The sequence below is a fragment of the Pseudorca crassidens genome, chromosome 9, assembly GCF_039906515.1.
Source record: "Pseudorca crassidens isolate mPseCra1 chromosome 9, mPseCra1.hap1, whole genome shotgun sequence".
NCBI classification, from domain to species: Eukaryota; Metazoa; Chordata; class Mammalia; order Artiodactyla; family Delphinidae; genus Pseudorca; species Pseudorca crassidens.
Window position 1 is genome coordinate 31,348,358 of NC_090304.1, and position 15,260 is coordinate 31,363,617.

A 15,260-nucleotide genomic window follows, 5' to 3' on the forward strand; every position below is an offset into this window, starting at 1 on the left:
GGCAACACACACACACGCATGCGCACACACACACACGACACACACACAGCCCACACACTTCTTGCCCATTGGTTAGTAGACTTCTGTACTTGCCCCTGCTAGAAGACAGGGATGTCTAATATGTATTTACACTTATTCAAGACCACAAATAACATGACTGTTCCCAAGAATATTCTGCAGGTTATTCTTTGGAAGACCCCACTTTCAGGTGAGAAAAAACAGCCAGCGTTAAGTGCCCGGCAACTTCCTTTTTGAATAAACTAGGGCTTGATTTCATCGTAGTGCAAGAATCAGTCTCCTTGCTTTGTGTTATAATAAACTTCAGGGATTTTGTTTGTTGGGTTTTTCTGTAGTTTTTTTAAACCATCAAATATGTTGGAGTTTGCAGGAGGGGAGATGCATATTAAATGCTTCTCTGCCACCGCTGATAAGACAAGGGAATGGCATCCACCCCAGCACCCCCCTTCACATATATGTGAACTCATGTCACATCCCTGCATCCTGCAGGTGCAGTTAGAACACTTAACTGCTTTTTTTGTTTTGTTTTGTTTTGTTTTGTTGCGGTACGCGGGCCTCTCACTGTTGTGGCCTCTCCCGTTGCGGAGCACAGGCTCCGGACGCGCAGGCTCAGCGGCCATGGCTCACGGGCCCAGCCGCTCCGCGGCATGTGGGATCTTCCCGGACCGGGGTATGAACCCGTGTCTCCTGCATCGGCAGGCGGACTCTCAATCACTGCGCCACCAGGGAAGCCCAGAGCACTTAACTGCTTTTGATCCCTCCCCCCAACCCACCCACACACCTTTAAGTCCTCTTCCAGTCATTCTTGCGATTACAGCTGTCCTGACAAAGCCTTGAAATTAATTTTGCTCAGCAAAGGAGAGGCTGGTATGTTTGGTAAGTAGGAGTAATTATAACTAAATACTCTGCTCCTTTTGTGTTTTCAGTGTAGTATTTCTTCTTCCCTTCTATCACCTTACAATGAAAAATTCAGTCTGTGCTCAGTAAGAAGTCTGGAGTCTTTCTCCAGGGCTGGGTAAAGAGGAAAGGCACATCCTATAGGAAGTTGTTAGGACAATATTGTATAAAAGAACCTTGCAGATAGCTTACCAGCCCACAGGGGATTTCAGTAGCCCTAGGGTCTTCTTTGGTGCCAAAGGCTTTGTCCACAGGATTTCTGCTCTTTTTGTTCAGCTCACACCTGAAAGCTCAATGCATTCCATCAGGCTAAGGTGACAGAAGTAAAGATCTTAGTAGTTGAACTCTAGAAAATAATTGCTAAAGTTCTGGAGTAAGAGGGGACCACAGATCAAGAACTGAATTAATAAATGGAGAGGCAGTGAAAGCTTTTTGAAAGAAGCAAAGAAATAAAATCCTTAAAGGGTAAAAAAGAACCAGTGCCATGTGGGCTAGAGCAGAGGAAAGATAGTAGGAAACAAACCAATGTCTCAGTGTCAGGTATATTAGGGCAGGTGACAGATATTTATTTTGGTGGCCAGGTAAGATCAAGAGGCCTAGGAAGAATATGTGTCAGCAAAGTAAGAAGAAATGGTCCAAATAGGCAGGGATAAGGAGTCCCAAAGGCTGGGTGGTTTAAATGTTACCCAGAAGGAGAAAACTTTAAAAGAAGCATGAGATAGGGGAAAAATTTTTATGAAACTGGTGTTTATTAATAGGGAGAGAAGGTAGAAAGAGGGGAAAAACAATCAATAGAGGAATTTAAAAAATAGCTGGAGTTTATAAGCCACAGTCCATTGCTTGCCTTCTCTTCTCCAGTCTCAAAGAGGAGAGGAAATAATGAGGAAGAGAAAATTGGGCTGTGGTTTACAAGAGAAACAAGAAAAATACATTCTGAAAAAGGAGGAAAGAAGTGAAAAGGGAGTACACTGGGGGAAATACCTGAAAATGAGAAGGAAAAGAATTTCTAAAAACGTTTTTGAGGTCCAGCAAGTTAATGAAGGTATTGATCTAAGTATTTGCAAATTGAGAAGTGTAATTACTTTCCAAATGATTTAGGAGTTAGGACATTTTTATCAATTAGAACTTCAGAAATACATTAGATGAGTGTTGAAATCTGGGCCAAACCTCACTGTCTTGGTCAATATGATAGAGAAGGAAAAAAAAAACCAAAACCCTGAGGATAAGAATTAGATTTACAGTAGCTATATATATATATATATACTATATATATGTATATATGCACTATATATATAGTAGCAATATATATGAAATTTATATATATATATATAGTAGCCATATATATATGAAATTTGGAATACAACTTTCACTTGGAATTCCACAAAACCAAAATGTACCATATCGTTTTTCATTTTACTCACAAATTCTCTCACAAATTTTACTCACAAATTATCCTACAGATATTTCACTAGCTCAGTACTTTCCCAGAAAGTTTTTTGGATACTTTTTCTTTTTCAGTCACTAATTTTTTCACCCGGAGTGTTATCAAAGCATAAAATGACTTGCACATGGAAAAGAGTACTATATTATTATAAAAATATCATGTGATGGAACCTATGGCATTCTGAGGTCACATTTCAGAGCTTTTAGAGGTCAGTATAGGTATCCTGCTTGATTCTTCCTGATTGAACAGATGCAAAATCTAACATTTTAGCTAGAGAGCAGATGGGGATCCACAGGGGAACCATCTTCCAGAGTACGTAGAAAGTACATTTGCTGTGTAGTGAAGCAGACGGGAACTACAAGGGCAGAGTCAACAGATTTGCCCAGTCAGTCATAGCACACCTCTCCTCCCTCACTCCTCCCTAGGGATATCAGCTCAGAGTTGTGTCAAGGCCGCAGGTGCAGTACAAAGTCTGTCCAGGGCTAAGTTCAAAGCCATAAAAATGGGTTAAATTTGTGGTTGCTTTTGTCACAGAGTGAACAGGGATATTTTCAATAAGAGGGGCAATGAATGATGAGCTCCTAGGGTGGCCTAAAATGTGCCAAACTTGATGCCAGTCTCTATCTTTTAAACATACTCACAGATGTGGGTAAAAATGGAACAGAATGACCTCAATGCCTCTTTCACTCATTCGGAATGAATTGGTTTTGATGACTGACATTCTCTTTGTCACCATTTGGAGCAAGGAGTACAGCTTATTGACTGAGGTGAGGGATTGGAGTCAAACGGCTTCAGGTTCAAATGTAAGCTCTAACAAAAATTATCTTGGTAATCTTGGGCAAGGCTTTTTGAACTTTAGTTTATTCACAAATTAAAAGGAGCAAAAATTGTCCCTACTTAATAGGATTGTTGTGAGGATTTACAGAGGTACTCCTCTAAAGTAGTTAGCACAGTGACTGACCCGCATGGAACACTCAACTCTTGTTAGCCTGCAGTATATGAAGAAAATGGTATCCATTCCAGTATTCATTTTAAGTTAAATTGGTTCGCTGTTTCCCTTTAAGATTTTCAAGATACTGGTTTAGTATATGCATTACTGAATTAGTTTGAAATTAGAAATAACAAGATAAACATAATGCATTATATAAATTAAAAATCATGTCACATATTTTCAAACAGTAGCTCTTTTAATGCTGAGTTTAAATAAAATATGATTTTCCAGAGAGTAATTTTCTAAAGATCTTAAATTCTCGAAAAAAAAACTACTGTTATAAAGATAGACAAGTTTTATTACTGAAAAGTGCAATATTCATATCTATGATTTAAGTACTACATTTATAAATGTAAACCTTGATAAGTAAACAGCATCTCAACCCAAGTTTGCCACTCAATGCACAGGTAATGGCAACTGTGATTCTCTAAACAACAATGGAAGGGGGAGGACTTTTCCCTTTGTTTAATTCAAATAAATTTTCTTTAATATAAATTTCATTGTTTTGTGATTTTATATGGTTATACCATTTCTTTCTAAAGATAAAAACAAATAAACCACAGACCGGGGGCTTTGCGAACAGTATTTCAAAGAGAGTATTATTGAAATATTTTTATGGTATTACAATCTTAATTAAACATTATTGCAAAGATCAGATCAGAAAATAGAAAACACAGAGGAGTCTCCCTTTAATTGTTCTTTTAGAAATAAATTCTTTTAAAATACTAGACAGTTGAGCTCTCCTTCTGTACATTTGTCTGTTTAGAAATCTCATGGCTCAATCTCAATATTGTAAGGTAAATAAGTTTTCTGTAGAGTTAACCTCTTTTATTCAGCATTAATAACCTTGAAGTATTGATATAACCTATTTTCAAACAAATAAAATTTAACTGATATTACCAATGATGTATATTAAAATGATACAAAAAATTAAATTAAGCAAGCGTAACTAGTAATTGATTGTAAATCACCTAATGGGTTATTTTTATTGTAATTCTTGGAAAGAGTTAATGCCATTATTTCCTCCTCCATTCCAATCTCCTGACCAAACCAATCTAGATTTGTAAACACCTGTGTGAATAACAAACACTCATAAGCCCAACTTTCTTTTACTGCACTTTTGGTATTTGAAATATCAAGCTATCTTCACAAGACAGATGTAAGGTTATAAATGTTTGGCTACTTAATCACAAAATGGCCCTTACTTGGGATGTCAGTATATCAGTGGCTCTCTCACTATACTCTCATGACAAATTAGAAAAATAATCCTACTCTATAATGGGAAATATTAGTTGATAATGATATTTCTGAACATCAACAGGAAATTTAAGATGATATTTTTGTATTTCCAAAATTGTATGCAGTTTTCTCATAGAGCCCTGGAGTACCACTAAATTTAATACTATATTTATATAACTAGTTAATTTTAGAAAAATGCCTATAGAATAAGTATAGATATATAATTATTTTAATTATTTCTTTTAAAAATAAGTGCAGATTGAAGTGCATTCAAGTGATTAATGTGAATATTCTCTACAGGGTCAGGAGTGGGGTGCAAAATACTTATTTTCCCTAAAGTCAGGCAGGTCTACCAAGTGACCAAGTCAGGCAGGTAGACCTAAAGGCAGGTCTACCAAGTGACCAAGTCAGGCAGGTAGACCTAAAGGCAGGTCTACCAAGTGACCAAGTCAGGCAGGTAGACCTAAAGGCAGGTCTACCAAGTGACCAAGTCAGGCAGGTAGACCTAAAGGCAGGTCTACCAAGTGACCAAGTCAGGCAGGTAGACCTAAAGGCAGGTCTACCAAGTGACCAAGTCAGGCAGGTAGACCTAAAGGCAGGTCTACCAAGTGACCAAGTCAGGCAGGTAGACCTAAAGGCAGGTCTACCAAGTGACCAAGTCAGGCAGGTAGACCTAAAGGCAGGTCTACCAAGTGACCAAGTCAGGCAGGTAGACCTAAAGGCAGGTCTACCAAGTGACCAAGTCAGGCAGGTAGACCTAAAGGCAGGTCTACCAAGTGACCAAGTCAGGCAGGTAGACCTAAAGGCAGGTCTACCAAGTGACCAAGTCAGGCAGGTAGACCTAAAGGCAGGTCTACCAAGTGACCAAGTCAGGCAGGTAGACCTAAAGGCAGGTCTACCAAGTGACCAAGTCAGGCAGGTAGACCTAAAGGCAGGTCTACCAAGTGACCAAGTCAGGCAGGTAGACCTAAAGGCAGGTCTACCAAGTGACCAAGTCAGGCAGGTAGACCTAAAGGCAGGTCTACCAAGTGACCAAGTAAACATATGTCAAAATAAGGTTGACATATTGTTATATAACATGACATCTTGTTATATAACATAACATGACATCTTTTTCAGTGTTTTCGATAATGTCTATAACATTTGGGCTACCCAGGGCTTCACACACACACACACACACACACACACACACACACACAAGTAAACATTAAGAAGATTTTATGACAATACAATAGGTTACTATATATCAAGAAAAGCAATATACAATGGTGATATCATTTATGGACTTGACCTATTTGTCCTCAGGAATTTCCAGAAACAACCATTCATCCGGTTTTTAAAAATGTTATAGCAAGTGTGTACACAGGTATTCATAACACACAGTTCCTAATTATAGAGTCTGCTTTGACACATTTGAAAAGCTAAGAATAATTTCATGTAGTGTATTGATTTCATGCCCCCTAATGTAACTTCCATGTAAGAAAATTAATGATCAATCCCGAAACTGCTTATTTGTAACAGTATAATACAGTCAGGCAGAATTTGTAGAGAACTGAGCAATCAGACCATGTTATTGACTGATTCAGAATCTACATTATAAAGGTTTATGAATCTTTATTGTTCAGTTCTTTCAATAATGTTGACGAAGACACCATCTAAAAAATTGATTCAGTTGATTTCAACAAAGCAAAGAGCTTCCTTAAATTGGCTTTAAAATTTCTTATGAGAGTTTGGAAAGAATGTTTTTAATGATTAACAATCAGCATTGTTAAGATTCATATTTTTAAGATTTTCAGAGGATATATTGAGAGTAAAAGGAAAAAACTCAATATTTATATAATCGTCTGGCTAAATATATGGTTGCATCATAATTTCTCATATTGAGAATGAAAACACTTGGAGAAATCCAGTCTGTCTCTTCTGGCCTTCCCCAAATTCCCTCTTCAATTACTCTAGTCTTCAAGGGCTCTAATAGTTCTTTCCTACTTGAAAATTACAATATAGAGGCCAATAACCACCCATCCTAGGAAGATAAAATTTTGCACTTATTTTAAGTGCGTTTTCATCTTCAACACTGAAAATTGAGACGTTTATTCTTTGGCTAGAGTTGTCACTGAAATCTAAGCTTACTAGATTTAGCTTCTAAAATAGACAAGAAAAAGAAAAACAAGACAAAAACCTTTCATTTCTTCTTCACGTTAAAAGATTAACTAAATTGCAATTGTTTCTCAGTCAGAAAGAAGGCAGGGTGTGCTGACTGCAGATACCGAATAAGAATCCGCAAAATAGACATTTTTACTTTGGTAGGAAAGTCTCTGTGTGCCCCAACACACCAACCCCAAAACATTGCTTCCACAATTACCTTTGCCATCAGAATTTTCTGACCACTCAATCCCCCTCTTCTCACTTAGAGAACAGCATCAAAAATTTACAATGGGTCAAAATCAGTGGGAAAATCTGCTCACACTGCTTGTTAGAAAAGATACTAAATTTGGTCTAAAGTGTTCACCTGGTAGCATTGAGTGGCATTGACAAAATAATTATAAAGGTTTTGAGGCAGCTTAAATACCACAGGGGGGCTAGCCATCCACATGACAATTATTCTTGTGGGGAATATCTAAATGGATCTCATTCCGTTTTATTTTTCAACTAATAAATATAGGAAATGTTTGCTTTCTGAAAAACAGAGCAAAGATACTGCTTTTCCCACAGAGAGAGTAAGAACTGAGATAGAAATAAATATTCTGAAGAAGTCAATGCCAGCATATGCCTGAAAATCTCATCCCCTTCCTTCTTAGGGAAAGAGGGAAAGCAGAATCGACCTAGCTGACTGTCTAGTGTACAAGGCTCCCACTTTGGGATAGTTGTACATGGAACAGTAGTTTTTTTCTAGGGAAAATGTGTTGGAGCACACATTGGTAGTCATAAAGTTGTAAGGTAGGATGTATAGGCTTCTTCTCCCTGATGGTAGATTTTGATGGTCCAAGAAATTGGATCAGGTCTCAAACAATGAGTCTCCTCTCCCAATCTGTCTGCTTTATTTTACTTTCTTGAAAAAGATACCTTAATGTGAATGTGGCTAGGATGCAGTGGCTCTAATATTTGCGTTCTCCAGAAAGAAAACCATCAAATGTGGTCGTGGGTGTGGTTTCTGAGATGAACCCAGATAGCAAGTACTCTTGAAGGTAACTTAACACCACTACAAGTATGTAAATCCTAGCTAGCAAGAACCTAAGCTGATCAATGATTCAAGCTAAAGCCCAATCAATTTTCCCTTTGGACTATGTTTTGTTGGCACATTTCATTTTGAACAGGAATGTCTGTAGGGGAATGCTCACCTTTCCATCAGAAGTTGAGTTTTCTAGGCCATTCCTAAAATGTTTTCTTTTCACCTACTGAGGATAACAGGAAGGACATAAGATGTTAACTGATTCCCTGGACAAAATGTACAACTATTCCCAGAGTTTGGTATAATACTGTGATTTGGGGGAAAATGGAGTGAAAATATCTGATGACTCTAACAGGACTGAGTTGGGCGTATCTCACAGAGAATAAGTGTTCACCGGTTCTTACATAATAAAAAGAATTCCTAGTCATGTGTATGGATGCATACACACACACACACACACACACACAAACACACCCTGGGTCTACGTCTCCCTGTCCCCAGTTGACAGACTAATCAGTTCAGCCTTATCAGTTAAGCAACTCTACACAACCTGGATTTTCAATTTTGACCATCAAGTTGAGAAAAAAATGGGCAATTTGGTAGCCTCATATTGATAGTTGGCCCAATATGTCCTCTTTCCTTGGCATGAATTATATCTGCTAAAATTCCTGTTCCAGGGAGATTTTGATGGTGATTGATAGAGCCAGCAAAAGTGTGAAAAAAGAAAATGCTGTGTGACAGAAGAACTGATCAAGCTTCCTCCCCCAACTTTGCTAACACAAAGCATTATTAGGATCAATGTGATACTCCACCTGCACTTTCATGTGCAAATGCCTTGATGATGACAATGAGCTTATCGGAAGACACAGAGTCAAAACTTTTCAAGAGTGGGGAAGGGCCCACAAGAATACGAAACTATTGCCTTGGAGAGCTAAAGAGTGAGCAATCCCCTCTCCCCATACACGCTCAACAAATCCCAACTTAATATTTAAAAAACAAGCAGGATTAAATTTAACATGCAGATTACAGGAAAAAATACCATATCACATGAAAATTTATTGAGTGAAAAAGATTCCTTTTCATTGCATTATACAACAGATAAGAGTCATTCTGGAAGAATGTGCAGCATTCAGAAGTTGTATCTCATCATGCAGTCACTCAGGAGCGTTTTATCTCAAAGTGCGTGCACAGACTCAGACAACTGCAAACTATTTCAGCTATGACCTAGAGCGATTTCCCACATACTGTACTATGAAAATGCTTCAGCTTTGTGCAACTTGTCAAGGCTGACTGCATGCACATATATATATTATTTATTTGTTTGAAAAGACAACAATTTAGAATAAGAAAATATATAAGCAGCATTCATGTAATACAGATTTCCTGAGAATAGTGTGTGTCGTATAAATCTTTGAGAAATAATTTGTATTCATTTGAAAACCATGATATAAAACATTTCTCTCAATTAAAGCAGAGTCTTCTAAAACTGATATACCCATGAGGGGCTGTCAATATTTTGATGTCAACAATGAGGAAGGCATAGCTAGATTCTACTGCATTGTTTCACAAAAGGAAAATTTCAGATAATTTTTTCATTGTTTCTCTATTTTTCCATTGGTTTCAAAAAATATCAGAGAAAGCATTTTCTAAATCAATGTATTGTAATTTTTTATTAAAAACACCTTTCTCTTTTCATGTTTTTCTCTTTAGTAATCAATATGGTTATATAAAAATAACTCAGAAAGAGAATTATCAAGGACAGAGCTATCATTATTCTTTGCTATAAGACAAATGTCTTTGTCTGTGTCCCTAATTTAGAAAGGGACATAAATGTCAGGTTCATTCATGTCTTCAACAGGCATAGAGAGTATTTATCCTCAGGCATGTGTATACATTTAACTAACAACAACAAAAAAGGAAAGGCAGATGCTACAAAAATGGAGGCGTTCAAAGCTCCTTCGCGGAGTTAGTAGAATTAGTTGCTATGAATAAGCAGATGGCAGAAACAAAACCTCTCTGGAATCTGAATGGAAGAATCCCTTGTGGCAAGGGAGTGGGAGGGAAATTTAGAGTCTGAGGTTCTTCCCCTTGTTCAGTCAGAGGGCAAGCAGGGAAGCGAATAGTTTTGACAAAAACCAATCAACCAACCAACAACTATAATCTATCAGCTTTTCCCTGGAGTGAAAGAAGGAAAGGTCAAAAAAAATTTCAGTGTTAAAATTATAAAAATAGTTTTCTAGTTAAGAGAAACTTTATACTTTTCTTGCTAGAGAAACCCTTGCATATATATTACAAAGTAGCTTTATTCCCATTGGGTTTAATCTGATCTTTATAAAATTTGGAAATAACTGTACTTTGTTAAATTGCACAAAAAATAATCACATATTTGTATGATTATGTATTCCTCATCCCATTCCCAGGGGAAGAAAACTGAGATTAGCTTTGTTTTGCAAGAAAAAGTGTCTTAATTTCTACCATATATTTTCTTAATTCAACTCTTCTCTTCTTTCCCATCCTGCTCCCATAGTTTATGCCTCCACCAGACTTTCTTTAGTTGAATGCGTCATCATTCCTACAACATCAGCCTGTGAACATTCACACTCACAGATACAGAGTTCAGAGAAACAGCAACTCCACAACAAAGCAAAAATGATGTCTTGCACAATTAATTTTTGTTTCTAGTGAGTTTTCAAAAATAAACCAAACCAATCTACCAAAGAAATAATAACAGAAAACTCCCTTCAGTGATGAAAAGAAAGTAAAACTCAAAAAAATGTATGTTTTTTACAAATAATATAAATTTATATTCATGCATTGTTTTCATCAGCTCAGGAGCAAGAGTGCACATTGTTGGAAAAGCTTAAGTGTTGCAAAGCATCTGGCTTCTGTTTTCCTGAATAAATAAGCCACAATGGCGTACTGTGTAACTGGTCTCAGAGCTGCATGAATTGTAACTTGCATTCCATATTGTTCAGGTGCAAAGGTACAAGGAAAACCAACATATTTACAGCATTTCAAGTTATTCTGTGAGAGTGTTGTAATAAATCAGGGAGGTGGAAATTAAATATACTATAAAACAGCTTTCCACAGTAAAATATGGATTCATCATGTTCTAAATGATATGAGAACATGCTTCCATATTTTATAACTCTGTGGCTCTATTGGCGTTTAGCAAAAAAAAAAAAGAAATGCAGTAAAACTGAATCTGCCAGTGATAAAACAGATTAGAATGTAGCCAATGCAATAGAATATTATTTCAATGAATGGTATTCTTTTTGGAGTCTTAGATTTTTGGTTTGACTACTAAAGATGTGCAACTCTTCAACTGCATAGTCAGTGTAAAGCAGCATAAATTCCCTGTGGCACAGATCCAAAATCTCACCAAGAAATAAGGGAAATTTCTATGAAACAGTAAGCTGAAGGGACATGGAGTTCAGGCAGCAAAGGTAATAATTGATTTGCCATTTCTTGTAAGTATCTCAACTCAGCCTAAGGTTCCAAAGACATCCAAAGATTAGTATGTGGGTGAGGACCACATGATACTTTAAGTCATGCCTGGCTTGTGTACATTTACATGGAAATCTGTCTCTAGAAACCTCATCATCACCCTTCCTATTACACTGCAGCTGATGGAAGGTGGAGGTTTCCAAACACACAACTCCCTGAGGCTGGTTCTGAGAATTAGATCCTGGCTTCCTGCAATGTCAATTTAACCATTTTTTTTAAGGTCATGGGTCATTTGTTTTCTTCCCTAGAAGCTTGGATATTTCAAATCCCAGAGATGGCTGTGATGCATTTCCAAGTAACATATTACACATATGTTTTGCCAGGTATGCCTTCCCCCTAGATCCCACCTAGAATTTGAAGTTGCCATCATGCCCACTAATGGTATTGCCCCTGCTGGACAACAGGTATCAACTAAGGCCATTCATGGTGAACAGGGTGACCACTTTTTCTCCGTTGTTGTTGCAAATGTTCTAGTTCAGCCTCATACATCATTTCTTGGACTAAGTACTTCTCCCGTCGTATTCGGTCATATAGATTCTTTGGTACATCTGGAATCAGGTAGGCAATGAATGACTTGATTCCAAAAACAAGGTGCTGAAAATTTAAGAGAAGAAAGTACATTTTCAATGATTCTGAAATGCTAATTATAAAACAGAAGTCATGAACAATGTTGCATTTGCCTTACAATCAAGCATCGGAACTCAGTATGTTCCATCTAGAATATTAATATTTTCAAAATTATATTGGGAACACAATTATTGCCTTCCATCACATAAGTATTCCAACAAAGACATGTTGATGTCACCTTATAAACATTGAATGAATCTGAAATTCACACCTATAAAAACCTTATATATTATGCAATACTGTTATGATATGCTTTGTTATACACAGAGAGATCACGTACAGGGACAATCCTTGTTCGATAGATTATAATACACAGTGTACAAAACACACAGAATACAGTCCTGCCTGTGATGCTGGATTTGGACTCAACCCCCAGCACATACATGTTTCAGAATCTCTACTCTGTTGAAAGCATATGTTATTATAACTGCTCTAAAATATCTTCTCTATTAATTATTTATTCTATGATAAAAATAGATTTAAAAAATAAACTGATAAAAGTATTGTATTTAAAAAAAGCAGGGACAAAAATCAGAAGGTAATACACCAGTGGTTAAAAGTACAGATGCTGACTGAGACTGCCTATGTTTGAACCCTACTCTGACACTCATTAGTTGTGTAACCTTATGCAAATCACCTATGTTCTCTATATCTCAGCTCTAAAGTGATTCTAATAATAGTGTCTCTTAAAGGTTGGTATAAAAATTAAACGAGTAAATATATTTGAAAGGAGTGCTTCGCACAGTATAAGCACTACTTAAATATTATCTCCGACTATTATAAATGCATCCTATTTCTTTTCGCATGAACAATAAGTCTTTTAATTTCTCATGAAAGAAGAAAAATCTGATTGACAGACTTAGGATGATCTGTAGAAAAGAACCCATTCACCTAAAGGACTTTGCGACAGTAGTCTCTACGTGGAAAGGAAGAAGGCACTTTTAACTGGGTTTGCTCTATGTGTCCCAGGACTGCATAGTACTGATAGATCATAGAAAAGCAGGTCATATTTTCCCATAGAGAAGCAGATCAAGAGCTTCTTTCCTGACCAAATATTTGATATTCACAGAAATAGCCAGCAATGTGACTCAAGAGTATAGATATAAAAATTAAAAACATTTGTTACAAATTAAATTAGTTTGAAAGAATATGCTCCAAGTCCTATACGATAGTAATAGAGAAACCTATAAACTGATTCACAGAGAGAGTTTGATATGCAAGGATGGCTTAATATTAAAAAGTAGATCTATTTTTTTTAAAGCTAGAGTTTGATACCCATTTATCAAGACACTATCATAACCAATCATCTGAAACAAAAAACCTACAGCAGATATCATACTTAAAGAAAAAAATCAGAAGTATTTCCACTGAAGTTGGAAAAAAGACATGTTTGTTCACACCGCTGCTATTCAACACCATATTGAAGTTTCCAGCAACACAGTAAGGCAAACAAAAGCAATGAAACATAAACCTTGGAAGTAAACATACAAAACTTTTGTTATTTGCAGGTGGTATTATCATTTGAAAAGACAATCCCAACCAATTTAATAGACAGAATACTAGAACCAGTAAGGTACTTAAACAAGGAGGTATGCTCATCTTAGAAAGACTATTTGTATTCCGGCAAAAATCAAGCGAATCATATAATGAAGTTTAAGACAGTACTCATAGCAGCAATAAAAATATCTATAAAGTTTCTAGAAATAAAAAGGTACAAATAAGTAAGAGAATATTTAAAATTCTATTAAAGGAGATAAGAATGATTTGAATAAATTCTACATTCATTAATGAAACAGCACAGATTTTGTAAATAAGTCAAAATTTGATTTCTACAAATGTAATTCTAACCAAAGTCCTTGCTCAATATTCAGGGGAACCTGAAAAATGGCTTCTAAAATTTATGTGAATGGTTAATAACTCCAAATAGCTAAGATAATTTTTTTAAATAAGAGCAAGTGTGGCAGGATGGGTGGTCACTTGCTTTATCAGATATGACATATTTAAATATTGCATTTAAATAGTGCAATAGTGATCCAGGAACAGACAAATGGAGTGATAAGTCAGAATACTGAGGCCAGAGATACACACATGACTACGTAGGAACTTGGAATATTACAGAAATGGATTTACAAATCAGTGGATAGATAAGAGATGATTTAGTAAATAGCAGTACAAAAATTATTTCATTATATGGAGAATAACCTTTTCCCTCAGACTCTATAAAAACTCCTGGTATTAAAGACATGTGATAGGTAAGACTGTAAAGTTAATAGTAAAAAATGTAGTAGAATATCTTTTTGAATAGGAGATAAGGAAAATGTCCTAAATAAGCTATACAAAATAAGCACAAACCGTAAAAGGAAAACAATGATGCGCTTGACTACATCAAAATTGAACATTATCTGTTTACACATAAAGTTAATAGGTTATGGACAATGAAAAGATATCTGCTGTGTATATAACTGGTGAAGATTAATATGTAGAATATATAAGGAAATCATAAAATTTGGTAACTCAACCAAAAATGGATCAAGGTTATAAATTTACAAAAAAATGAAGCCCAAATGGCTTTCTAGTACTAAAAGTGATGGTCAGTGTCATTAGTAAACAGACTAAAACAAAAAAAATTAAAGCAAAATATTACCTTACTCTTATACAACTGCAAAATGTTAGAAATTCAGATACTATGAAAAGCTGGTGAAAATCCAAGAGAATTTTGAAGAGCAATCTGTTGGTATTACATGAAACCGAGTACATGTATAAGCTAACAATTCCACACCTGAGTAAGATACTCCTTAAAAACCCTTAAATATGTTTACAAGGTAACATGCCCAAGATTCTTAATTAAAGATTTATTGAGGTAGAGAGCATTATTGTAGGTCTAAGCACCTATCCTTAGGGGAATATGGTATTTAATTTTGATGAAATATCATAAATAGACAAAAGAAATTATAAATCTCATGGATAGATGTCTCTCTAGATCTGAAAAAGTATAATGGGTAAGAGATAAAAATTAATTATTATATAATACCATTGAGGTAATTTTGGAAAAGAATACTTAAAATAATACTATATATATATACACACACACATATATATTCAATATACTTATAAACAAACATATATTCAAATAAAGATGTGGAAAATCTTCCACAGAAGAAAAGACAGTGGGTGCTTTTGGAGTGTGTGGGTAATGGGGAATGAAGAGGAAAAAAAAAAAAGAAGGAATCATTGGGCTTATGCATCCACGATGGTAGGTTGCTGTTAATTGAGGCATTTGATTAAGTCTTTCTACCTGAGCTCCAAAAGAAGATGAAGAAGAAAAAAGTGTACATTTTAACACACACAATAGAAAAGACTTTTTGGAA

General features: G+C 35.9%; 1 protein-coding gene across 1 annotated transcript in view; it reads right to left on the reverse strand.

Moving 5' to 3' along the window:
• Nucleotides 1-8,794: 8,794 nt before the first annotated feature.
• The window catches only part of ANO3 (anoctamin 3), a 269,884-nt gene continuing 263,418 nt past the window's right edge, over nt 8,795-15,260 (reverse strand). Inside the window, exon 27 of the mRNA XM_067749578.1 lies at nt 8,795-11,859. Within this exon, the coding sequence (XP_067605679.1) occupies nt 11,677-11,859 (183 nt within the window). The 3' untranslated portion in view covers nt 8,795-11,676. The remainder of the gene's footprint in view (nt 11,860-15,260) is intronic.